Source organism: Oculina patagonica, chromosome 1, assembly GCF_052425735.1.
Source record: "Oculina patagonica isolate OP01 chromosome 1, crgOcupat, whole genome shotgun sequence".
Lineage (NCBI taxonomy): Eukaryota > Metazoa > Cnidaria > Anthozoa > Scleractinia > Oculinidae > Oculina > Oculina patagonica.
Genome location: NC_135758.1, coordinates 12,281,423 through 12,309,104, shown reverse-complemented (window position 1 = coordinate 12,309,104; position 27,682 = coordinate 12,281,423). Strand labels below are relative to the sequence as shown.

At 39.1% G+C, this 27,682-nt stretch overlaps 2 protein-coding genes across 2 annotated transcripts in view; one reads left to right on the top strand and one right to left on the bottom strand.

The window, feature by feature from the left end:
* The window catches only part of LOC144645130 (uncharacterized), a 2,019-nt gene extending 1,933 nt beyond the window's left edge, over positions 1–86 (top strand). The window contains exon 3 of the mRNA XM_078504614.1: positions 13–86. Within this exon, the coding sequence (XP_078360740.1) occupies positions 13–86 (74 nt within the window). The remainder of the gene's footprint in view (positions 1–12) is intronic.
* A 573-nt stretch (positions 87–659) lies between these two features.
* Positions 660–27,682, bottom strand: part of LOC144656873 (N-alpha-acetyltransferase 35, NatC auxiliary subunit-like) — a 31,884-nt gene continuing 4,861 nt past the window's right edge. The window contains exons 4-29 of the mRNA XM_078517124.1: positions 25,396–25,429; positions 24,544–24,655; positions 24,397–24,471; positions 21,475–21,567; positions 21,093–21,167; positions 16,116–16,182; positions 15,272–15,315; positions 15,117–15,170; positions 14,713–14,802; positions 13,740–13,857; positions 12,840–12,928; positions 11,415–11,498; positions 10,968–11,027; positions 10,476–10,570; positions 9,936–10,002; positions 9,315–9,413; positions 7,822–7,875; positions 7,306–7,430; positions 6,136–6,218; positions 5,643–5,690; positions 5,176–5,258; positions 4,390–4,455; positions 3,912–4,022; positions 3,603–3,686; positions 2,586–2,666; positions 660–971 (exon numbers count right to left, since the gene is read on the bottom strand). Coding sequence (XP_078373250.1) covers positions 912–971; positions 2,586–2,666; positions 3,603–3,686; positions 3,912–4,022; positions 4,390–4,455; positions 5,176–5,258; positions 5,643–5,690; positions 6,136–6,218; positions 7,306–7,430; positions 7,822–7,875; positions 9,315–9,413; positions 9,936–10,002; positions 10,476–10,570; positions 10,968–11,027; positions 11,415–11,498; positions 12,840–12,928; positions 13,740–13,857; positions 14,713–14,802; positions 15,117–15,170; positions 15,272–15,315; positions 16,116–16,182; positions 21,093–21,167; positions 21,475–21,567; positions 24,397–24,471; positions 24,544–24,655; positions 25,396–25,429 — 2,051 coding nt within the window. The 3' untranslated portion in view covers positions 660–911. The remainder of the gene's footprint in view (positions 972–2,585; positions 2,667–3,602; positions 3,687–3,911; positions 4,023–4,389; positions 4,456–5,175; positions 5,259–5,642; positions 5,691–6,135; positions 6,219–7,305; positions 7,431–7,821; positions 7,876–9,314; positions 9,414–9,935; positions 10,003–10,475; positions 10,571–10,967; positions 11,028–11,414; positions 11,499–12,839; positions 12,929–13,739; positions 13,858–14,712; positions 14,803–15,116; positions 15,171–15,271; positions 15,316–16,115; positions 16,183–21,092; positions 21,168–21,474; positions 21,568–24,396; positions 24,472–24,543; positions 24,656–25,395; positions 25,430–27,682) is intronic.

Sequence of the window (27,682 nt, the reverse complement as noted above, 5' to 3'; positions counted from 1 at the left end):
CCGTCTTTCCAGTTGTAAATAGAATTATTGTATATTGGTTCACGATTGGTCTTAAAAAGATGAAGGAAGGGAACCTTCAGATATAAACTGACTTATTACGAACGAAAACTAGCAAACAATTTTTCAGACGAAACAGATTTGTTGCTCAAATGAAACACACCTATTGGGAATGGTGGTTGGTGCGCATAATCGTAATTTATCACTAGAAGTTGAACGAACGCGCGCAATTTGTATCGCCAATTATCAGTCATTGCACGAAAATATATTGTTAGGTAGCAAACTGACCCGACTGAATGACTGACAGACGGGCGGGCTGACTGACTGACGGACGGGCTGACTGACTTACTGACAGACTGACTGACTGACTGACTGACTGACTGACTGACTGACTGACTGACTGCACTGACTGACTGACTGACTGACTGACTGACTGACTGACTGACTGACTGACTGACTGACTGGCTGACTGCACTGACTGACTGACTGACTGACTGACTGACTGACTGACGGACTGACTGACTGACTGACAGATTGACTGACCTACTGACAGATTGACTGACTTACTGACAGATTGACTGACTGACAGATTGACTGACTGACTGACTGACTGACTGACTGGCTGACTGACGGAGACGTAGGTAAAAGGACAGAGACAGTCAAAGAGATATTAAATAGATTTTATTTTTTACACGTCATTATTAACGGGCAATACATTCCTCAGTTCTCCTTTGTTGAGTGGGGGAATGAAAGTCAGTGGCAGTTCTTTCTGTAAAATCTTCAATTCCTCATAACGTTCCACTGAGTTTTACAGTACAGAACATGGGTGCAGAGAATGAATGTAATGCCACGAATTCGAGAGTCGTACAACCATGTGTAAGGTTACGATGACAATTTGCCTTTCAGCTCCAGTTTTACTTAAGCTTAATGATTGGAAATGCTCGGTGGGACTGGAAGTCAAACTCTGGAGGATTCTAGGATGAAAACCAGAATAAAAGATTACTAACATGGACTCTTGTATGATCAATTACATCACTTTCTTTCGACTTAGAAACGTTTTAGATAAACTTGAAGCTGACTACAATGCATGTTTTTGTGCCCTTTTCATTAGCTAGACATGACAAACATTATATGAGATCTCGTCTTGGAATTTAAAAAAATTGTTGCTTTGTTGATGGGTTAGTGAACAACACTTAGTGAATTGATTAATTATTAAGGTATTAGAACTGCTATAAGGTCAAAAATAAACCATACCTAAAAACTCGCTCTTTTCAAAGATATTAATAAAGTTAACACAAATACAAGAGATGGGGGCTTCTTTTAGCTTAGAAGTGGAGAAAAAAAAGGCGAAATTTGGTTGCTATAAGCGCCATTTTGCGATGTTAATGATTAGCGCTCTGCCATCCGAGTCGATATGACCTCGCGTTGACAGCAATATTACATGAATCGGCTTTACAACATGCGATCGTATCTACGCAGTTCGAGCGAAATTTTAGTAAAAGACGGCAAAATTCTTTCGTATTTCATCTTCAAATATAATTCGAAAGTATCGACTAAATCTATGCCTCTTTTTAAGCCTTCTAAAGCTCACAAAGAAGCTGTCTTGATATCCGACCCTCGCAGAGCCCAGAGAAGACGCAGCATGAGTTCCGTAACGCAATTGCGAAATTTGGCGTTGCTATGTGTATCATATTTGTTTACGCCGCCATGTTTTCTCCGACAGTAATCGGAAAAATCCGTATTTTTTCGTGCTTGTTCGTGTAGCAATCGTAACAATGCGGCCTTAAACACAATGAACAGCGGTCTACCTCTGAGAATTCAATATGGCGTCGAAAAAAACAGAGCGTCGAACGCACATTTCGCTGCTTACATTCGCTAATTTCGCCGCTGTAACAGACCGCCTCGAAAGGTACTTGCAATTTAAAGGTGTAGAATTGTCAGATCTCGGTGAAATTTGCCCTGTTTATTTGTGTAATGTCGAGGAAGCTGTGTGTGAATACCCGGAGCGGCCCAGACATTTTTCACAAAATTATGGCTGTTCAAAGTTGAGGCACACATAAAAATAACTAGAATGCTCTATCTCCAGAAGTAAATGCTGGCATACTCCGGGTATTTGTAGGTAATTAAACGTTTCTATCATAAATCGGCTCCAGTTGAAATTATCTCTGTATCTTTTAAAGGAAAGCCGTAAATCGGCAATCTTTAATTTTATGAGCCTGCGATTTAACCGCGAATTCACACCTAAGGTGTGAAAATTGACACCTCGTATATCATTTTCCTGAATGTCCAGGTCTTGTTTAATAAGCCTATGTAACTTTTATTTTGAAAAATGATTTAATGTTTGAGTTATTAATTTTCAAATTGGACATGTTTATAGCAGTTCTACTACCTTAATATAACCTGACGAACTTTTACGTGAAATTCACGATGGCTGACTTGTGACATCATCACGGATTACTCTCCTGCCAGTTGGGATTGTTTTTAACTATGAAATATTTGTTTCACATAAACGACCGCACATTTTGCAGAGCTTCAAACACGAACTCGCATAAATAGAGTTGGTTTTATTTTAGCTGTTTAAAACGTACCTTGGAATCGCGTTTGTGACCTCCAGCGGCAAGTTTGGTGACGACCAGATTTGTCTTTGTCACTTTGAGCAACAAAGCAACCTGCCGATAAAAGTTATTAAACAATTTAGTGTGCAGTATAGCTGTATATTTTTACGAGCCCAAAGGGAGAGTCAAAATTCAAATGAGGAGAAAGCGACTTTAAGTTAAGGTGGCTCATTATAGTAATCTGCAAGTCGATGCAATTACATTTGCATTTGAGCTTACTTCTGTTTTTGCAAATATTCTTCGTATGACACTTGTTATAATGCCTACAATCAAGTATCTGTAGCTTTAATCTATCTGAGAAAGACTCTTTCAGTACCTTAATCTCGTTGCTATGGCAACTAGCGACAGAGATGCTAAGCCTGTTTTGTGACGCAACCTTACTTCAAGACGATTTTTCTAGCTTTCTACACGGTGAATTTTCCCCCTTTTTGGTATAACGAAGTAAACATCAAAAGAGTTTCTACTGATAAAGCCATAAGACAATTTGTGCATAATTTTCGGTGGTTTTTGCAATTTTCGTTTTTTACGCCCACTTCATTAATGTATGTATAAAATTTGATGAATTTTTCATATGGGCGAAAACAGAAAAATCCTACCCATGTGCCAATTTTCAAAAACATTCACTGTTTGGCACGCGCGCAATATGCGTCTTTAGATCGCCCTAAATCGCTCAGTTTTCGTGACGTCAGCAAAATAGAAACTCTTCATGTTACGGTGTTGCGCATGCTCGCGCGCGCAGATTCCGACAAGCTTGCACTAGCAGCACGCGCGCGGTAATGAAACTATATGGAGCCACCTTAAACAGACGTAAAACAGACGCGTATGCATTTGTGCATAGGCCCAGCTTTATCAACTCAGAATTACTGGTGTCACTTTTAATACCTCGACTCTCTATAAGGCGGACACCTCTTTCAGACGGACAGTTGGGGCCGGTCCCGAAGGTGTCAGTCTTAGAGAGAGTTGACTGTAATTACGTTTTACGCGACTCACCTCGGTATGTACATTGTTTACTACTTCAAAGATGGATTTCGCCTGCTGAAAGGAATTTGACGCCATAACAAACAGGTCCGTGCTCTGAAAAAAAAAAATCACAAAACAATTCCGCTTATGCAATGCAATAGTAGATATGGAGATTTCCGTCGTGCTCGTAATTGGTCCGTGCTAAACAAAAGTTCTCGTGTAAGTGTCAATTTGTCGCTCGGTCCTTACGAATCAAATACATTGACCCCAACACTAGAGAGAAGGGGGTTTTCCCCTCCAACCTAGCATAAATTAACGCCATTTGTATTCAGTTCTGACCTGTGACACGTTCATCTTGGACATGTTACTGTATTCCTTGTAATGAGGGTAGTACATGGGTTGAGGCGTGTCCACGGCTTGGAATGGCAGAAAACGCCGCTCAAATCGCAGCTGTAATAAGAAATGTTTAGGAAATCATCGTTAGCATTTTTTCAAAGGGTCGCAACATTCATTCTCTTAGCTCTGACGACTAAAATATAAACTGAATACAGCGCTCTACATCAGCAGCACTTTTATTTTCGCGACATTGTTCTGGTCTACAGCGTAAGAGCCTCCTTCGCAGTCTTTTTTTTTTGGGAGGGGGGGGGGGGGATGTTACGCAAGGCTTGTCTTGTATTGGGGGGAGTGTTACGTGATATCCCAAAAGACGGCTGCAACTGAGCCTTGGGTAACCAAAGGCTTGTCCGTCCCACAGTGAAAGTCATGTAAGATCATTTTCTCGCAAAAAGTAATAACTACAGCACAGATTGGTCCATACCTGTTCGGATCCAAACTTATCCGCAGGTTTCCTCGTCTTGTTTTGCAGTTCAAACCCTTCAATGGCCTGACACAATAAAAGTATTACAAGTCAGTGACAGAGTTTTTACTTCTTACTCGTGTAAAAGCCACGGCATCACTTTATTCTTTGTGCTACCGCGTCAAACACCCCATTAGATGTTGATGTTACTAGGAAGATTCTCAAGACCATTTCTGCACCACTCGCATGCAACTAACGCATCTAATCAGTCTGGAAACGAATAAACAACGGACGTTTAATCGGTAAATCCGCCATTTTGAAAATGAGGCAAATTAGCCGCAAGTTTGCGTGGGAAATTCAAGGATTTTAATTTCAAATACCTTTACGAAAATTGGTTATTTATGAATTGTAAACTGAAGATATTAAGTAAAATATTATTTACCCATTAAGTGGGACACCTGCAGTTGCGTTCTTAGTTTTCAATACATTTGTCTATGCATTTCCCGGTAAACGACGGCGCCGTTTTGCTGACAAATGTATGGAAAACGCGAAAAAAACCCGTGATTTCAGGGTTCCTACTCAGGCCCAGGTAGAGTTATTAACCTAATATCTCAAGTTCACGATTCATAAATGACCAAGAAATTAAATTCTATGAATTCAAAGTCATTTGACAAATTTTTGAAATTCCCATAGAGACTCTGCATTTCGCGAAACGTTTGCTCCATTTTCAAAGTGGCGGATTTTATAACGAAAAGATCTTTTGCTCAATATACCAAATGGAAATAGGAAGTATTACTGCGTTGTTACCCTGAGGTATCCTTGACATAAATGCCTCATTCCTTGATACAAGTGCCACATCCCTTGGTGCTCCTGAATGGCTTTTTCACTCGCTATCAAGAAACAAAGAACTCAACGTCACATTAAAGAAGACTTTTCAGCCTTTTACTACCCACAGTTGCATGAACAAGAGTTGTTTATGACAAATCTTCGTCCAGCACCCGAAGAATTTTCGATTCTTTTTGTCCAATCAGAAAACAGCATGAGCACTCAGACAACCGTTACGTGAACTCGTCGTCATGATTACATCACGTTGCTTGGTAACGTTTCTCATGAAATTCGTGGGCTCAGGCAAATCCGACAAAAGCAAAACGATTTGGCCGGTCGGGCGAGTTGATATGTTTTTCTGTAACCCAAACACGCCGCAAGAACACAGTCTTGAATTGCGAAATTGTATGTTCTTGCACACTATTCACCAGTTTGTTGCTTTTTCTCACCTTTCTTTTTCTTTTTGTTTTTCTTTCCACTTCGACCACTTTTTTGCTCTGTAAGAAAAATCACATTATAAAACAAACCACACAACAACAACAACAACACAAAACAAATCGCTGCGTGTAGTTGCGCACAACATTATAAAAGTGAAGCACGCAGCAATCCTTACTCCAATTGTGCCGTTCTACGTCTAGTCTGCATCATCGCGCGCAACGTTTTCAATGCGATGTCTGCCACAGTGCGTGCCGTGGTAACCTAATTTCAACCTATTTTTAGACTTTTTCTCTCGAAGCTAGTGAACCACAACAGCCAAGGCATTTCATCTTTATTAGCACTTGAAGTCGCATAAGCAATGTTATGCGCAAAATTAACACGAGATTCAGCGTGTGGTCAGGTTAGTTGCAGACAGACAGACCGACAGACCGACAGACAGACAGACAGACAGTCAGACAGACAGACAGACAAACAGTCAGACAGACAGACAGAGACATCAATTACCTAAAGCGGTTTCTTGAGCCTGCAGTAACTTCTCAGCGCGGTTGAGGCACGTCATGTGCCAACCAAACAGAAAGTCCAGGTACCTAAGATAAGCAAAGAAAGTGAATGCATATATTAAACTAGGCCGACTTCTTTTCAACGAGAACTTTTTGAATTCGGGGTAACTTGACCTACATATCTCTAAAATTATTTCAGTTCTAAAATTCGAACACTTTTAAGGTAAACGCCAGAAAAAAATCTGCAGAAGAAAAAAACTTGCTTTCCAGCACCTTTATCTATACAATGCCCCATTTATACCCTGAACTTTAGGTTGAGATTGGGAATTTTCCGATTCTAGGTGGCCACTTAACATGTTGACCAGTTGATCAATACCCTGCCCCAGGCTTAGTCACAAGTTGCTCGAAAAATCCAAAAAGTTGGTCGAAAGTTGCTCTAAATATATGCACATTTTCCTATGAAGTTAAAATTTTAACGCAAAATTTGTTGAATTACAAGGATTTTTTTTACTAAAGAACAATTGTGAAGATACCGATGACGTCATGTTTGCTGACGAGTGTAAATGTCTATTGTTCCGAAAGTTGAAGCATCTTCGGAACTTCCTCGGAAGTCTTCGGCAAATTTCGTTTATCTTTGGAAATGGTCGGAAAATACTCGGAGACGTTCGTACGGCCTTCGAACAACACTCGGACAATCTTCGGAAATCTTTGGACTAGAAATTGCAAAAAATCGCTCGAAATTGCAAAAAAAGCATAGAGTGTTGAGGACTGTATACGATAACCACTAACTGAAACACAACGAACTTTAATCGTGATTCCGCCTCAAAAAACACTCGTTTACAACACTTCTACTTCGCATCTATCTCACATCTATTTCACATCTTCGCGTCTTCGCTTCACATCTTTTTACAACGACACGTGTTCTCGTATGACTCGAACCATATTTGGAAAGTAAGATTACAGTGATCACGTGAAAAGTCACGCAATGTTCAACAAATAAAAAGACACAATAAACGTTCGATTTAAAGTCCCGACATAAAGGTTGCTTGCAAGGAAAAAAGTTGCACGAAAGATGAAAAGTTGCCGAGATGTTCCTGGGCAACTTGTGGCTAAGCCAACCCTACCCTCCCTTCCCATGACCGAATGACCCTGAGCTATAAGGTGGACGCCTTACCAAAACACGTAGTGATATTCGTGTGGACTGTACAGCTCCAGTTCAAAACCAGACAACAGATATTGAATCATGATGTTCAGAGTGTGGTACAATACCCACGAACCAAAACACGCAAAGTGCTGACGCTGCATAAAAGGGAACAAGAAGACAAAATCAGAGCTTGCACTTAGTTACCTTTTCATTTGAAAAAAAAAAAAAAACAGAAAGAGTTTATTTTCATGTTTATGATACAACTTGTGTTTGAGATTCTAAATTCTGCGCAAGCGTGTGATCAGGTGAATTTTAATTATCAGTCTTCGCTAAATTCACTCATAACAACAAATGATGATGCGAACGTTTAAAAAACAAAAACAAAACAAAAACAAGCATTGAAAATCACTGCCCGGTTTTAAGCCATGTCATTCAAACGTCCTCTCAGTAGTATACGACCAGAGATAGAACCTAAATTTCAGGTTAAATTTTCAATCGCATCTATAATAATTTTATATCTATGATAAGTTACTTATTTCTTCCTACCTGAGGTTCCACTTTGATTAACATGGTATGAAGCTGTGCATCTACCTTGTCTGCCTAAAAAGGAAAGACGACGGCATTTTAACAGGCTTTCCTATATTTAAATGACATAAAAGAACTCAACGTTCAGTACTACCCTTGATCTAGCGAGCCGATGGCCATTGTGTTGTGTTCCTGTGCAAGCCACTCTACTCTCGCAGTTCCCCTTTTACCTACTTGTAAATTTATGAATGGGACCACATGTTCAGTGGTCACACGCGCCGCGCGCGCTGTTCCCGCCAAAACTTTCGCTTGCAAACGTCTCAGATTGCTTAAATCCTTAACGTTTGCAATTTCGAGCCAAAAGTTAAGACAGCGGAGCCACTGAAAAGTTAAGCTCTGTACGCCGCATATGCATAGAAAACTTAAAAATTGTCCTTCGCCTTATTTACCCGAATACTGGCTCGTAATTTGGTTTACCAGTGCACTTTTTATAATGTTCTCTTACAAAAGACTTGCACATTTTCTTTAAACTCTTACAAAGTTAGAGGCGGCGGAAAGGTTCGCTCTATTGGCGAGTGAAGCGAGCCGAAAAGCGTCGCGAAGCGACCCCGAGTGACAAAGTACCTAAACCGCGCGTCGGAGGACTTCGAGAAAGACTAGGGGGGTTGCAATGCTCCCAGATGCGTGTGCCTTCAGGGCTCAAAATAATTTTTGGAGACTGACCGGTCATGTTGACCGGCCAAATCAATTTTTGCTCGGTCATGTCTCGTTTTTGACCGGTCAAAATATTGAGTATTTTCTTTGAAGCAATAGCCTATTCTGCCAAAAATTTCGCCTCATAAGCTAAAACACTTGTTGTTAAAGAGTATTAATAAGGCTTGAGCTTAAATGTTTTGATCGCTAAATGTGTCATTTTATTATGTTCGCTTAATTTCCATTTCTTCTGCGTTCTACTCTACATAAAACAAAATGCTCAGTAGCCGTAATGTTATGTTACTCTGCAAGTTTTACATTATTTAACGACTTACGGGTGGAGGCGATCTTGGTTGTAAGCACTTTACTGGTCTTTACTACCGAACACTAAATAGTATTAATAGCAGACGTTGATTGATGCCATGTTCATTGTTGTCTGTTTAGCGTATTTACAGACGTGGATGTTTCCTGTCTTTATTTAAGCAAACCACTAACAAATCCGCGTGACCGTCCTATCTGTATTGTACAAATTTGTGACTGCAAGAGCTTGCTGCTATGATATTTTATGATTTTACTGTAAAATTTCAAGAAATACTGCGAATAAATTTTTTTGTGTGTGTTATTTATTTGAAAGCCGTGTACGTGACCGGTCAAAATGACCGCCCAACCAAAATTTTGTCTGGACAAATTGTCATTTTGGCCGGACATTGTCCTTTGACCGGCCGTTATTTTGAGCCCTGGCCTTGCACTTTGCATGTCCTTTACATTTCTAATTTAGCTGATAGATCACTTGAAATATTTACTGACAAGAGGTCTCTTACCTCGTCTTGAAGAGCAGCAAACTCCTCCAGTATATGTGCTAACTTGTCCCTCTGCCGAGCACGATTGTGACCAAGAGCGTGGATTATAGACTTCACAGGCTGAAGACAACATCAACAAGTTATAGCTTTTATGATGTTCCAAAACACCAGAGACACATTCTTTTGGGGATGTAGAGAGAAAGAGAGCCTGAGGGAGCTGATAAAAAAATTGCACTTCCAGACGGGAGGCTTGTGAAAGAGGGGGGGGGGGGGGGGCATTTAATAGAGCTTTTACGCAAGGTAGTAACGTAAGTGCAGATTTCACGTGATACAAGAGGGTGCAGGAAAGTGTATTTAACAACTGCAAAGTTCTAAAACATGAGCAATTAACAATGAAGATGTCGTAAATCGGGCTGTGGAAAAAATCCCTGGTCACTTCCAAGAATCACCTTTGGTATTCTGAAGATTTACCAAGATAACCCAAAGATGTTTGAATGTTATCTGACTGATTTGAAATACTTAAAGAAATCTTTGAAAATTCTTGTAAGTCTTCCAAACAGAGCAACCTGGAAGCGCGGATTGATTGAATGCATTGTTCGTCACTGCAGTAATTTGCTTTCTGATTTCTTTTGTTCCACTTACCCTAGCAGCTCTGCTGATGAAGCTATCAGCAAGGTCATTCGCTTTAGGATTTGTGCTGAGGGAGGACCTGTAATCATCAACAAACAAATACCATTTGATGTCTTATTTTAATTTTTTTCTTCAAGATATCAAGTACCAAACGAAAGGAAACTCGAGCATTCTCTCTTGAGTTGTGTCTCTTATGTAATCGAATTTGAGGTCTGTACTGTAAGATTCGAATTGAAATTTTTCTTATTGATTTACTACCCAAGCCCGACCATAAATCGAAGTTTAAAAACAAAAACAAAAAGATAATCTGTATATCACTGTAAACGCTGAGAGGAATGAGAACATTTTAAAGTCACGGTAAAATTGAAGAAGAAAAGAAAAACAAACGACCTTTTATACAACTGTTACTGATAAAATTCACTCATTTGTTTTCTATTACTGAATGCTATGTGCAAAACATTAAAAGGATCTTATATTACTGATGATAAACCCGTTTTCTGTCACCCTCCTAGTGTCTGTAACAGGTGACACACAACAAACGGACTTGCTTACTTCTCAGCAATTGATGGCGGACTGTTGAATGCTCTGATGGCATCTCTTATCGTCTCAGCTTTCCCAAGAAGAGAATTGTTCTGCCACACAAGGAGCTATACAGAAAAACGGCACAGGTGAAACAAAACTGATTGCAAATATGTATACACCTTTAACGAGACAGTATATATCTATTTGAAGAAACGTTGACCATGTGAAAAGCATAAATCATAAACGATATGACCCAATGGTATTCTGGGTAGACAGCTTTGGTTAGCTTAGTAATCAAGATGACAAGATATTTTTCTTTCTTTGAGAGCCTTAAGAGCATGATTTATGCAACCTGTCTTGTTGTCATGTTTATTCTGTCAAAGAAGACGATTATTTTTTTTTTGATTTCCAAGAAAACATTTAGATTGCATCGCCGCTTCATGATATTTCCTCAAGGGAAACACCTTCAGAAAAAGAACACGTGGCTATTGAAAAAAAAAATCCCACATACAAACAAAATACCTGTAAATAGGAGCGTGTTAAAACACAAGGTCGCTGCTTACTGAATTCAGAAATAAAGTCCTGCAAAAAGATAGACAACTGTTACTTTACATTATTTCTAAACGTTAGATAACTGCTTATTAACTGAACGCAAGGGCTGTACTTGGAGAATATTGCCCGAGGCCGAGGCGTGGTTTTCCAGTACGATCCGAAGTTAGTGAGAGTAAATAAGAAGTTAATTATATGGCTCTTGGCCACACTGTTGCCCGTGTTTTGTGAGCCAGCCTGGCAATAACAAGAGCTTGTTGGGCTCACCACCTCCCCCATTGATGACTTTTGTGGGGGGGGGGGGGGGGGAGAAAGAGGTGTGTGATGGGTTCAGACTGAGGGCGAGAGATAACTGATGGCTGATTATTACTTGTTTAACAACCAAATAATAGAGATGTAATGAATTTAAGGTTTACATACGATAATAATGTGAAGAGATCCATAGTTTACTACATCACAGATGTGAAGAAGTCGTTTGACAATTCCTTCTGTGTAATCAATAGCCTGATGAAAAAGCAAAAATTCATTACAATTGTACATAATTGACTGTACATGTATGTGTTATTTCTTTTTGCATTAATATGTTAACCAGTTTTTCTCTGCATGTACCTTATTATTACTAATTTTCGCGCGTACTTAATTTCGCAAACAAAGGTCTGGTTCAATGTAACTACAAGGGCTACTGCAAGGAGACTCAAAACGAAAACTTTAGTGCCTGTATTAAAAAAGGGTCTTGGCCGATTTAGCTGAAGAAAACAGTAATCAGAGGAAGGGTGCTAGTCGAAAACAAGACAGAAAGTTATTTTAAAGGTAGATAATTGCACTTCCAAACATTGAAATTTTTCATTGTTTTGATAAAAAGTGTGGTCAAATTTCACGGAATGTTTTTTTTTTTCGCGCATATTAAATTTCGCGATTATTTTAAAATCGTGAAAATTAGTACTCGTGAAAATTAGTAAGAATAAGGTACTAGAACCCAAAACAAGGAAAAAAATGCCAGAACAGCCTGGAACACCCAAAAATGGGTAGTGTGGGGTTAGGGATAATTGCTAGGGTTAAAAATCTAGATTTTGAGCCTGTTCATGGGATGAAAGTATCCCCTCCGTAATCCCAGCATATAAAAAAAGGAGGTAAATCCTAACTTCTCTTTGTTGACTCTAGAAACCTTCTGATTAGAGCACGAAACAGGTTCAAGTTTTAAAGATCAAAAGCTTCAAGATTGGCTGCTGTCATTGTGAGCTGTGTTCCTGGGCAGAAGACTTAACTCTCACAGTTCCTTTCTTCAAACTGGTATACACATGAAAATGTGTGGTACTAAGTACGTTGTTGAATGTTGAGACAACACAGCTAGTAAGCTCGGAGGTAAAATGCAAGGAAACTATCCAATAGGCTAGTTTCGAATTACGCTCCACTGATCACGAACAAAGGAATTAAGTCGAGGTTCAGGGGAATAATTTGAATTTTCTTTCGTTTTATTCCCCTCAACCTCGACTTCACTCCTTTGTTTAGGATCAGTAGAGAGAAACTAGCCTATTACGTCTCCTGTTGTGTTCTCTTAGCCCGAGTTAATTCATGGTATGTACAGAAATCTGAGATACTTAAGATAAACTAGCTAGGTTCAAGACAGAACTGTTCAAGTTCATCTAGTAACTCTCTCTTTAATGACAAACATGCCTTTTATATGGAAAAGTATTTGTGTCAAATGAAATTTTTTCCAGCATGGAAAGTCCTTTACCTCACTCCATTGATACGCAAAAAATACCAAACTGTTCAGAAACTAATGCTCACTATTATTAATAAATAGAATAAATGATATTAATTTATTATTATTGCATGTTTGCTCACCTGGTGTCGACCAAAGATGGCCGTATACCGTGGAAAGGATGGTGGTAAAAGCCTCTGATTGACAAGTGGCTCAAATCCCATTATACTACCTACAACATCATCCAAACCATCTGAGTATTATTGTTCAGTACTAAACATGACCTCAACTTACATGACGACGGCAAGTAATGATGCACGGGAGTGCTAGGATGTGTGGTTCCCGAAATTAACCTATTTGCTTGACATCACTTTCGGGTGGGCTTATACATGTTTGGGGAGGAATTATATACGGATTTCATAATAACATGCATAACAAATCAAGTTCTACAGTCGCTCTAAGTTCTCTCAAACAGGGTAAAATACAAAACAAGTCCCACAATATATAGAGGCTTACATGTATAATCAGAATCTAGTAAAATACTTATCCCCGAGACGGTTTAGTTTCGGAAGGATTCTTGCGTCTGGACTCTGAAATTTACTTTCAATTGTTCGTTTTTTTTTTATGACAACAAAATTACTTTTAAACATTGACATCTCCCAAACTGAAGCCTTGTGAGAAGATATTTGAAGGATAATTAGCACAATAGTTTCCATTTTGTTGAAAAAGCTTGTTGGCTTATCAGTACAGATCAAGTATACCACATCCCAGGGCAAATATGCCCCAAGCCGACTTTTGCATTGACAATAATATAATATTTCTTTAGTAAATGGTTTGAACCCAGGAGTATCAGTAGTTCGTATAGTGTGATCGTCTAGTAGCTAAAAAGAACTGTTGTTGGTGACTGACGTTTCGATTACCTGAGTGAAAGTCATCTTCAGAGTTAGAGTCAAATGACTACTCTCGCCCACGACGATCACACTGCACAAACTTTTAATATTACTTTTTTCCTGGTACAGGGAGAACTTAGAATAAGTGCTAACCTCGTCTATCATCCTCAGTTGGTACAGGTTGTATACCTAATCCAACTGTCTGTCTTATTGGTTCAATAAGAGCCAGAGCTGTGTTTAACAACTGCTTGGCAGTTGGTACACCTGAACCCTAACATCATTCAAAGAAAAGCATACTAAGTAACTAGAAAACAGCATTACTTTTCATCGTGAAAACTGGCTGCATTTTTTGGTAAAAATACCATATTTTCTCGATTAAACGCCAAGTACCAAATAAATGCTGGGTCTGCATATAATATGCTGTAGGAATAATAAGCTGTAGGTATCTTAGCCAGATACATTTTTGTCAAGAATAATGAATAAAAACTGTTTCTTAAAGAAAACCGGGCTCGAATAAACTGCAGGAGTCAAATAAAAGCCGGGTCCACCAGGCTCAGTTTGAGATAAATGTGTTTAATCAAGAAAATACGGTAAACATGTAATCTAACACGGGTAGCTGTATGTTTAAAATACTAGATTGCTCTAAAATGCGATGGGCAAAACATCTCTCCGTCAGAATATTTATTAAATGAGTCATTTATAGTGACCTTAGAGCCCAGATGAGGCATCCCATGTGAAAGGTACGGGGATGCTTGCCAGGCCGAAAATAATTTGAATTAAATCCCTAAAAGCAACTAAGCTGGGCATGGCTCAAGCTTTTTTTGACCTCCAAAAGGTCGGCACCATTTTTCATGCCTGTTTGGTCTAGATGATGGCATTTTTTATTTCTTTATATGCAACCCCGAAATGAGACCTCAACAGCTAAAATATCAACCTTCTGTCCTGAAATAGGCCTTTGTAAGACCATAATCTGTAATTTACACCCTTGAGTGAGACAGCAAGTATCCCCACCCCTTTCATAAAGGAGTCTCCGGGCCTTCCTCCTCTCTCTCGACTTCAGAGGGCTTCTAACACAAGAAAAGGAAAATGAAATGGCTAATACATAAAAAAGTGCAGTTCATCTCACCTCTGACTTTTCAAGAGCAACAAGAGTAAGGTAAAATGATTTGTAGAACTTTAGTCTGGCTAAAACAGCTTCATATCCCTTGACTTGGCTCTGCAAAGGATACAGTGAAAAGAGGTCATAAAAATGTTAATTTATCTGTATGTGAAGCATTCCCATATTCCCATTCAACCATAATAGATATGAATCTTGTGAATAAGATGGCTCATTGATGCGAGGAATGAAAGAATGAGTTAAATTGCAAATGTCAACAGAATTTATGATGAAATTACAGAAAGCTTAAAACTTTATCAGATGTATGCCAGGCATCTTTAGAGTGCTGTCCAACACACACAAACTGGTGGTGATGCATGTGGAGTTGTCCAGAGTTCTATTCATAACATGTTCTATTATATTAAACTCTGTACCTGCACCAACTCAGGATCACAGTTTGGTTCTTCTCTCAGTGTATTCTTCAGTGGCTAGATAACAAAATTCACAAATTAGGGACTGTTGGGTTGGTCAGGCTTTGCTGATGGTTTATAACTGAAATCATAAACTACCGGTTAGTCACATACTGTACCTTCACTTTTCTGCTAACTTCATCTTCTGCTTCTTTAAGCATACCTGATAAACAGTGTTACAACAGTTATTAATAATATTGTGAAATGTTTATGGCTGCCAATGATATTTCCGACAATACATATTTATGGCTGACTAAGGTTGCTAGAGATGTTGGAAAAGCAGTGGCCTAATGGTTAACAAGTTGGACACCAATGGCATCGAGCAGTCAGGGTTTGAGTACAGACAACCCTCTTGAACATATACGATTTTTACCTTTTAACCGTCTTTTATTTGTAATTTTTAAACCTTTTTCATTTCACGCGAGTGTTTTAACAAGCTACGGCTCCTAAGCTCTTCGTGTATAAATAAATTATGTCTTTCTTATGTCTTATGTCTAAGACGGACACCTTTGAGACCAGCCCCAACTATCTGTCTTAGAGAGGTGTCCATCTTATGGAGGTGTCTGTCTTATAAAGGTGTCTGTTAAGAGAGAGTTGACTGTACTAACAAGGTACAATGTGTCATGTCCTTGCATGGGGAAGACACTTTACTCTGACAGTGCTTCAGTCCACAGGAGTATACATGAAACAAAGAACTAGCTATAGTCTTACCTAGTAAACTGCAAACAGCTGGGGTGAGTTTTCATTTTTTTTTTGGGGGGGGGGGGAATTCTTCTAAAGAATACTGTTTTCATTCAACAAAATTAATAATCTTCAATTGCTTATTTGTGATTTTTATTAAGTTGGGAGAATTATGTAATAAAATTGATCATCAAATTCGCAGAATTAACTTTAAAAGAATATAAAAGAAAGGAAATTACAATTCTGATTATAATGGGACTGTAATGACTATTAAATACAAACCTGCCGCTCTTGTCTCTGTTACTTGAGTTGCCATTTTAAATCCATAAGTCATAGCTTGAAAATCTTCCTACAAAAGGCAAATAACAAAATAATTAATTTTATATCTCTCCAGCCTTCTTTTTTTCTTTTAGAACTACAAACAACTTTTTGTTCAAATAATATCATCATTGGCAACTGGCTCTGGACAATTAAGATGAGATGTTGAGGAGCAACATGAAGGGAAGTGAAATGAATTTCTTTGAAACTTCCATCAATGCATTTCTGTTAGGAATCACATCCCTATCCTTCGCTTTCCAAACCCTTGGTAATAATTTTAAGGTAGGCAGGTAGGTTAAGTCTGTGTTTGAGCCTAATGGCCTCTTAGGCTGGAGTTTATCCTGGTTTCAGTAGCAAGAAGCAACTAGAAGTATTTCCAATCTGCTTAGATGGGATACTAGTCCATCGCAGGGTTACCCCTGCATTAAATTTGCTGGAACCCATTTATACATGTACACCTGCAACCCTCCAAGTTAAGACCATTTTAGTCGCCACGGCGACTAAAATTTTGGAGCTGGCGATTAAATTGGAGCCGAAGTCGCCAGCCTGGCAACTAAAATTGACAAGGATCGAAAGCGTTTGCTTAATTTTGCAACTAAAATTTTTCACTGGCGACCAAACTTGAGCAGTTGGTGGCCAAGTGACGCACTGGGAAAAAAAAAATAAACTTGGAGGGTTGACCTGGGTGGAGAGAGGCACTGTAAGAGTAATGTGTCTTGCCCAGGAACAAAACACAGTGACCCTGAACAGGTCTTGAACCTAGACTGCTTGATCCAGAATCCAGTTCACCAACCATTAAGCCAACCTTTTTTTTTTTTTTTGTAATTTGTTTATTTTTTTTCCAACAAGCAGGTTACAATACACACAATAACTTACTTACATTTCACGTTACATTACATTATACATTACTTATACTTATAACTTAACTCTGTGACTTATTTACAATACACTACTTGCAATATATAGCTTAGAATAACCTACAGTACATAACTTACAATTAACTTCTTACATTACACTAATAAATTTACATTTTTCTTATAAAAAAAAAAAAAAAAAAAAAAAAAAAAAAAAAAATTATAAAACACAAAGACAGTGCCATGCCTACAGACAATATATATGTATACAGTTCAGTGAGTTGCCTTTAATTGATTAGATAGCTGTTTCGAGACAAGAAGTGCCACGAGCTTGCCAGCTATTTTAAAATGAGAGGAGGTAGCCTAACAGATCCTTCCATTTGTCATAATGAAAGTTGATCTTGTTATTTTCTTTAGCAATTAAACGTTCAGAATCAAAGACTGCTTTCAAAGTTTTTGTGAAACTGATTACGCTAGGAAGAGAGTTGTTATGTTTACATCTGAAAATATGTTGTTTTCCTAATAGAATTAGATGATTCTTTAGAAATGCATTTTCAACTGCGTCGGTGATCCCTAGGATCACTTCTCTTTCAATTAGCTCATAACCCCCCAATAGATGCTTAATTGATTGCCAAAAGTTTGCTACCAACGGACAATGGAAAAAGAAGTGGGACATGTTTTCCTCTGAGGATTGGCAGAAAGAGCAGAGAGGAGAGTTAGACTTGCCAATTTTGAAGAGGAAATCATTTAAAGGAAGTATTCTATTAAGTATCTTGTACTGAAATTCACGCGTTTTGGTGTCTATTGCGGATCTAAAAGCATTGCTGTAGATTCTCTTCCAGTCAAGGGCGTGCTCTGCAGAAGCATATGAAACATCGAATTTCTTTTTTGCCGACGGACTAATCGAAATCTTTGACACCGAAATATTGTAGATTTTTTTAGAGGACAATTCACTTAATAAAAGGGCATCATTGCCCGAGTACAAAAACACATCGTCCCATTTATGGTTAGTTTTAATGAGCACCGATGGAGGGTCGTTGGTCATCACTTTCTTCCATTCAGGTGGAAGGCAATCATAAAGACCGTTCAAAAATAAGAGATCCAAGGCATTTAGATTTTGCAAGGTGGTGTGTGGCTTAATGTTTATCTCATTAAAAAGGTCTCCAACTTTATGTAGCCCCAAGGAGAAGAGTTTGCGGTTAAAAACTGATTTCTGTCCGATACAAATGAATTTGTTGTTCCATAAGATCTGGTTAACGATCTCATCCATTGAAGAGACAGGTGAGGCAGTAAATTTTGTCCAAGTTGCAAGACATTCTCTGTAGTAATCAGGGAGGTCCAATGGGAGCTTTGTGTACTCGAAGTTGCAGTGGAAAAGCAAACTGCCCCCGACTTTGTGAAGATAGTGGTCGAGAATAATTTTCCAGGAACAGGGTGAATCACCCAAATACTTTTTGATACATACTATCCTTTGCGTGTTAATGAGAGACTCAATGTGCGGCATATTTAACCCACCATTCTCGACACTGTTTATGAGAGCGAGCCGTTTAACTTTATCCTTGCCTTTCCACACAAAATTATACAGCACCTGATTGACCTCTTTAACAAAAGTTTTATTTGTTGAGACAAGAGAGAGGCGATAAAGAATTTTAGGAATGGCGAACGACTTGATTATTTGTATTTTCCCTAGCAAAGTGAGGCCTCTCCAGTTCCAGCTGTTAAGTGTCTTTCTAATTGATTCAATGATGGTATGAAAATTTAACTTATCTGAAAGCATTTGATCATAAGTGAAATGTATCCCTAGAATTTTGACTACTTTTTTAATTTCATCTATTTTCAGTTCTTCTGCAGAGATATCAGAGATTCCAAGCTTCATAACCTCAGTTTTTCTCTATTAACGTTCAGACCGGAGTATTGACCAAACAACTCTAGCTTGGCCAACAGGCAGTGAAAAGATGCGCTATCCTTAAGAAAGACCGTGAGATCATCAGCGAAGATGATAAGTTTAATTTCGTGGCCATCAACGTTCATTCCCCTAATGCATTCGTCATTTCTAATATGAATCGCGAGTGTTTCTAGGACTAGAATGAACAGATAGGGCGAGAGAGGATCACCCTGACGCACGCCGCGTGAAAGTTTAAAAGGTTGTGTAATAAATCCATTATTCATCACACAGCTGGAAATATTTGAGTAAAAAGCTGTAATCCAATTAATAAAAGATGGGCCGAAATTGAACTTCCTTAAGGCGTGTCTAAGGAAATTCCAGTTCACTGAATCAAAGGCTTTTTCGAAGTCAATTGCTACCAGTAGTGAGCTCATATTATTTGATGATGTTAACTTGATAATATCGTCGATGGATCGGACAGCGTCGAAAATAGTTCTTCCTTTAACATATGCGTTTTGATTATGATGTACAATTTCCGGCAGAACCTTTTCTAATCTTTTAGCTATAGCTTTCGTGCCAATCTTTACGTCGACATTGATTAAAGAGATTGGTCTCCAGTTCTTTACCTGTCGTCTATCTTTATCTTTCTTCTCAATTAAGACGATAAGCGCTTGCTTTTGGGAGGAAGATAATTCGCCGTGTTTGTACGCATAGTTTAGACTATTAACTAGCAGGCTACCCAAGAGCTTCCAGAAACATTTATAGAATTCTACAGTTAGTCCGTCGTTCCCTGGTGTCTTGTTGCTTTGAAAACTCGATAGAGTATTAAAACACTCTGCAAGGGTTAGCTCTCCTTCGCATAACTCTCGCATTGCTGGTGAAAGCTTAGGTATATTCCCAGAATTTAAGAAAGGACATTCTTCAGAAATTAGCTCTTCGGAGTTCTTTTCTTTATAGAGATCTGAGTAAAATAAGTGTAATTCGTCCATTATGCAGTTCGGGTCAACAGTAATATTACCATTCTTGCGTTCAAGTTTTCTTATAGTGCTTTTTGTCTTCTTATTGTTTTGTAGATTAAGGAAATACTTATTATTTTTCTCACCTTTTTCGTACCAAGTTGCACGTGATCGTATTATTGCTCCTTTCGTAATGTACTCGTATTCTTTTTCGTATGCGCTTTTTAAAGTGTCAATTTCATTTTGTGTATCATCATTTGGAGAGTCAGCTAATTTTTCCTCAGCAATTTTCAGTTTATGTTCAATGCGCTTTATTTTTTCTCTCCGTTCTTTTGCTTTCGCTTTGCTATAAGTAATGGTCTCCTTACGGATATTGTATTTTAGCCAATCCCACTGAACTCTAGCATCATCAGAATAGTTAATCTCCTCAATCCAATCAGGAACAAGCTGCTCAATCAATTTAATGTATTGTTCATCATCGAGAAGACTATTATTAAATTTCCAAAAAGATGGACCGTGGTTTAAGTTCTTTACGCTATCAATATTCAAAATAATGGCGGAGTGGTCACTTTTGACGGAAGATAAGATGTCTACATTTTCTATGTCGTCCTGTAAAGAATTGCTGATTAACCAAAAGTCCAGTCGTCTTTGAATTAATGGATTTTTCTGTCTCCAAGTGAAGCGCTTTTTGTTCGGGTTGCGCACTCTCCATATATCGACCAGGTCATTTTGTAGCATAATATCATTGAGGTTCTTAATGCAATTCTTTATGGAAGGCCTTCCACCCGAACAGTCAAGATCTGGATCGAAAGTAGCATTAAAATCACCTCCAGTAATAACATAATGTTTAGATTGACATACTTTGTCTGCGAAGTGATTAGCAATTTCGTCTAAAAACTGACATTGTTCAGAGCCTTTTGTTGGGGCATAGATATTTGCTAGAAGAAACGGCGAGTCCTGAATTAAGGTATCTAGAATAACAAATCTTCCCGAATCATCGGTGTGCGTTGAATTAACTTTAAAATCCAAATTTTCCCGCACTAAGCCAACCTGCCTCCTTTGCTAATTTTTAAGGCAAGGAAAATCTGAAGGCATGCTCAGGGATTGCCTTTGTCAAATACTCTCAAATGCTCTATCGACCTTCCTGACCAGTAAAACATAATTTCGTGTACAAAGCATTATTCAAAACCAGCAGCTCCTCTAAGAAATTAAAAGCTACTGCACTTTCAATAAATCAAAGTCTTGCCTCTTCAAATACTTGAGCTCTGTTTACAATAGACTTGATGGTATCACAGGACTTCAATATGGCTATACAGAATGCCTAAAAAATAAAACAAAAAATTATAATTATTATGTATTTATATTTGATATTAAATTTTATATAAGACTCCATCACATTAATACTGGCACGGCCTCTTCTTTTTTAAAAGTCGATATAATATGAGTAAGAAAAGAATCTAGAGCTTGAAATATTATTGAAATGCAAATGGTATTTATTTTTATTGTTTTACACCCTCCTTCGTTTTACCTCATGTATTCAAAACAAATTCAAATTAAAATTTAGTGGTTAGTTGTAACCAAAGATTATAACATGTTTAATCTAGATAGGATAGTTATACTTATATTACCTTGAGACAGGGGTCCTCAATGATAAATGGATTGTGCATGTACAAACATGTGAACACTGTCTGTACTAAGGAATGTCCATCAAGCCATGTCACCTGTATTTAAGCAGCAATTAAATACAATTATTCAATAAAGGGCTATTAAACTCATCAACAATAGATGAGCTTGGGCGTTGGTGGAGCCCGGCGATGCACAGCAGGGAAGGAGGTATCCATGGTAACCCTGAAGCGGCCACCACCCACCTAGGCACCGTCACACTGAAGGACTCAGTGGAATACTTACCAACCTACCATGAGGCTCTAAGACCTACCCGAGGGAGGGTGGGCCGGGCAAAAATAGCGAAGCTTGCGAGCAACTGTGCTAGCGAAATGAGCTTGCAAATGATAGCGAGCAACACGCTGCGTGAAAGGTCATGAAGAGCCCCTGCAAAGGCCCTGGGGCCACCCCGAGCTCTAAGCGGCCAGCGGTAACGGCCTACTGCGTATAGGCGTCACAGAGTGCCCCAGCGAACCGCCAAGGTTGCAGGAGGGCTTCGTGCATCCAAAGGTTGCTGGAGAGCATTGCTTCGAGGTTAACTTGGCCTAAATTACATTTAGCCACATTTAAATCTAAGTTGTAGTTTAAAATGCATTTCATATAAACAATGAAAAATATAAAACAAACAAGTTTGAAATCACTTTGACCTGCATGAAATTCATTCTCTAAACTAACTATAAAGTTCACCTACTCATTACAAGAGTTTTCACTTTTATACGTAGTCAAATGTAACTGACTGAACTCTCAAAAGGAAGAATTATTTTTTAAACTACTAACAAACAGTCAGGCAGGCAGACAGACAGGCAGACAGACAGACAGACAGACAGAAGGAGGGACTGACTTACTGGCTCGACTGACTGACTGACTGACTGACTGACTGACTGGCTGTCTGACTGACTGCCTGACTGACTGTCTGACCGATTGACTGACTGACTGACTAACTGAGTGACCAACTGACTGTCTGACTGACTGACTGACTGACTGACTGACTGACTGACTGACTGACCAACTGACTGACTGAATGACGGACCAACTGACTGACTGACTGACAGACAGAACAACTGACTGACTGACAGACCAACTGACTGACTGACAGACCAACTGACTGACAGACCAACTGACTGATAGACCAACTGACTGACTGACTGACTGACTGACCAACTGACTGACAGACCAACTGACTGACTGACTGACTGACTGACCAACTGACTGACTGACTGAGTGACCAACTGACTGATAGACCAACTGACTGACTGACTGACTGACCAACTGACTGACTGACTGAGTGACCAACTGACTGTCTGATCAACTGACTGACCAACTGACTGATAGACCAACTGACTGACTGACTGACTGACTGACCAACTGACTGACAGACCAACTGACTGACTGACTGACTGACTAACTGACTGACTGACTGACTAACTGACTGACTGACTGACTGACTGACTGACTGACTGACTGACTGACTAACTGACTGACAGACCAACTGACTGACTGACTGACTGACCAAATGACTGACTGACTGACCATTTGACTGACTGACCAACTGACTGACTGACTGACTGATTGACCAACTGACTGACTTACTGACTGACCGACTGACTGACTGACTGACTGACTGTCTGTCCAACTGACTGACTGACAGACAGACAGACCAGCTGACTGACTGACTGACTGACAGACCAACTGACTGACAGAAAGACTGACTGACTGACTGACTGAACAACTGACTGACCGACCAACTGACTGACTGACTGACTGACTGACTGACCAAATGACTGACTGACTGACCATTTGACTGACTGACCAACTGACTGACTGACTGACTGATTGACCAACTGACTGACTTACTGACTGACCGACTGACTGACTGACCAAATGACTGACTGACTGACTGTCTGACTGACTGACTGACCAACTGACTGACTGTCCGACCGACTGACTGACTGACCAACTGACTGTCTGACTGACTGACTGTCTGTCTGTCTGACTGACTGTCTGACCGACTGACTGACTGTCTCACCGACTGACTGACTGCCTGCCTGTCTTACTGACTGACTGACTTACAGTCAACTCTCTCTCTTAACGGACACCCCTATAAGACGGACACCTCCATAAGATGGACACCTGGTGATGGTCCCTGCCGTTTTTCAGTCATTTTACTGTAACCAAACTATCTATAGGACGGACACCTCTCTAAGACGGACAACGGAGACTTTGAAATCATTAACGGACACTTGAGAAGTGCTTTTTATCATGTTTTATTAGTGAAAATACTACCAAACTTCGTATTGACCTAAAGCAAAGTTAGTCAGTGCCCTAGGGACACGTGTATACCACGCTTACTAACCAAAAACAATGATGCTTTAACGGATTACTTCTCTGTTGACGTGTATGGACACTAAAGAGGTGGTTTTCTACTTACAGTATTACAGTTTGTACAGTAGAAGCTCTCAATTTTTGCTTTAACAAGCAGATATGTTCCTTTTATTATTTTAGCCTTGTTGCAGTTAGCAAAGGTTTGTTGCATTGTGCAAAGGTTTATCTTTATTATCTCAGAATTACTGGTGTCTTGTTACTTCGACTCTCTACAGAGCGGACACCTTTCTAAGATGGACAGCTGCGGCTGGTCCCAAAGGTGTCCGTCTTAGAGAGAGTTGACTGTACTCAATAAAGAATGGACTTGTCTGAACAAGTGGTTTATTATTAATAATAATTAAATTGCCCATTGTATAGTTCACTATTCACTCACTGACAGACAGATGGAAGTCATCTGATTGACTGACCAACTGACAGATAGGCCAACTGACTGAGTGATTGAGTCAATATTATTGTTTGAATAATTGATTTAAAATTTATTAATTAACTATAGTAACTGTACTTACCAAGCAAGCTAACAATTCATCCATGATACCTATAAGCTCTTCAGGAGATATATCTTTAATTTTCACTAGACCAGCCTAACATACCAAAAACAAACAGGTTAAAATCAGCATAACCCTTATGTCTTAAACTTCTTTTATTTTGCATACCTTTACTGCTGGCTCAAATTGAAGAACTTTTTTGGCTTTGTTGCACAACATTCCTGCATCCATTTTAGGATCCATCATCTCTATTGCTGACATGGCTTCAAACAAGCCAAATCTACAGGAACAAAACAATAATAAGTGATAGTAATTGGACTGAGTGGAGTACAATTCAGGGAGTAATCGGGCGAGTAATGTCAAAATCGGCCGAGTGCGCAGCGCGAGGCGATTTGAAATTACGAGCACGATTACTCTCTGAATTGTACGACACGAGGTCCAATTACTAAATTTAAATCGTATCAATAACAAAATTCGAGGTTAGGAAGTCTTTGTGAATCTTTTTTAGCGTGAAAAAGTCAATGGTAAATTCAACTGGTTGTACAAACAGTGGAAAAACAGCAAGAAAGAACCATTTATATGCGCGTGATTGACGCACGAATGGCGTAAGTGTCCAATTACAGGTATCCAATTTGAAGTTGTTCAAATTGGATACCTGTAATTGGACACCCAGGTAATCGCGCGCCAATTATGCGACAAATAGGCGAGCGCAGAACCAATCAAAATCTAGCATTTTGTTATAGATATGATTAAACTAAGAAATCAATGTATCATCAGCAATTATTATAGTTTTATGGTGTCAGGAATTAACAAGTAAAAGCTAACCACATCAGATGTTTGTCTGTAAGGGACAATTTAGACAATGCACCTTTGCCACTAAGTTATGAGTCACAAAGTTAGAACAGTTTATAACACAAGTAAATCAATTTTGTGTTGTCGACTGTCACAAGTTTGTGACTTTTTTTGTTTAGTGTAAATGGTAGAATTTCAGCATAAGGTGTTGTAAAAAAAAATACTTACATGTTATCATGGACAAGCTCACCCAGTTTTAACTCTGTAATATAAAAAAAACCCCAGTAAGTTGTATGTGGCATTTTATATGACTATCTGCCATATGATTTCTGAGCTTGGTTACTCCCTTAATGTTATAGTCCGGCAATATGGTGCATAAATTTGGGTGAATTGTGCGATTTTTGTTAAAAGCACCAAATTTGGCACAGTGATAGTATTCGACGAGCTGATCAATTTCAGATATAGGCCCATCCGGAATTCTGTAACGGGGGACATTTTTTGGACCCAGGGGGTGGGTGGCGTTTTAGCTTTATGGCAAAATTTACTGCATCCTTTGAGTAACAACCACCAAATTTGGCACAGTGATAGTATTTGATGAGCTGATCAATTTCAGATATAGACCCATCCACAATTCTATCAGGGGGGCCACCTTTTGGATCCAGGGGGTGGGGTACCAGGTGGCAACATTTGGGCTTTATGGCAAAATTAACTGCATCCTTTGAGTAACAACCACCAAATTTGACACAGTGAAGGTATTTGATGAGCTGATCAATTTCAGATATAGGTCCATCCGCAATTCTGTCAGGGGGGCCACCTTTTAGATCCAGGGGGTGAGGTTAACCGGGTGGCAACATTTGGGCTTTATGGCAAAATTTACTGCATCCTTTGAGTAAGAAGCACCAAATTTGGTACAGTGATAGCATTCGATGAGCTGATCGATTTCAGTTATAGGCCTGTATGAAATTCTGGCAGGGGGCACCTTTTTAACCCAGGGGTTGGGGCAGGCAACATGTAAGCTTTATGGTGAAATAACTAAACCATTTTGGTTGAAGCACTAAATTTGGCAGAATTATAGTTATTAATGGGCTGATTGATTTCATCTTTGGATCTATTTGGATTTCTTTCAGCGTTGCCTTTTTTACCCTAGCGGATGGGGTGGTCTCGTATTGAGCTTTGTGGTCAAAGCACTATTTTGGCTTGTTTATAGCATTAAATGTGATCACCAATTTCAGTATCAATGGGCTCATCTGAAATAGTTTAGGGGAAACTCAGAGGGCATACAGGGGTAGGTATGTTGTCAACTAATGGTAGATTGATTGTGCATTTAATTTTTGGTTACGAGCACTACATTGATAAGATTAGTCTTGCTCATGAACCATTCCGGTATTTTTCCAGCCAGGGTGAACTATTTGATCCCTAAAGAAGGATGAATATTTTTGAGCAAATTGGTGAAATGATTGGGCACGTTAGGCTAAAAGAATCAAATAGGAATCAAAGAGCTTGACAATTTCAGCAAAAAAACACAAGCTAACACAACCGAACGACACCCATATTCACTGTTTCCGCCATCAGCTCTCACCATCTTGTTAGACTGCTTTCAAAAAATCTCACCCCACTTGCTTTGTAGTCTCACACCAGGTTCAACCCATCGAGGAATTCCTACCCTGTTTCTGATCCCAGGTGCGGAGATCCTCTGCATCCAAACGAAAGAGAAACTCACATGGGCTATGCGAGGTTATCATATGTTATTAAAGGAAACCTTCGAGAATTCTTCTTTCTGCACAGAACCGCAAGAGGCAAAACAAGTGCAGCGCGCTTAGCCAATTTCTTACATATGTGGATGTTAACATCCACATATGTACGAAACTTATCCTTGTGTTGTCATGAAAAGACAGACACCAGTCTACTTCTGTATGCACCGGACTGTGATCATGACAACCAAAACTTTTACAAGTTCGTGATTAGAACAATGGACTCAAATATCTCTGATTTACATACTTCAGATCAGTGGATTGCATTGCCTTCAGAGTAAGAAAACAGTTCTTTGCTATATATTATTGCACAAAACTCTTACAATTCTTGGGAAAGAAACGTCACGAGTCTTCCCTGAATTATATCCAGCTGTAAACCTCAGCATCCAGAAGAAGCGCAAAGGCACTACCTGCGCAGCATAACGACATTTCCGCTAATATCGTCGTTATTACTCACACATGTGCTGATACAAACGGTCATATTTTTTGAAATACTGAAAATTTACATGGGTTTTTGGATATTTTAGTCGATAAAGGACTACACTTTTCGGCTGTGTAGAGTGGAGTTATCGGCTAGGTCCCGAAATTGAAATCATTCACTTCAAAATCAAGGTCATTTTTCAACCTTTATTCGATGCCGATCAGAAATGGTCATTATATCCTTGATTTCGCATTTCCAGAGAAATTAAAAACTTGGTACTTTCTTAGAGAACTAGAAAAGTTTATAAACATATTAATATAAAAAATATCAACTGTTCGATGCA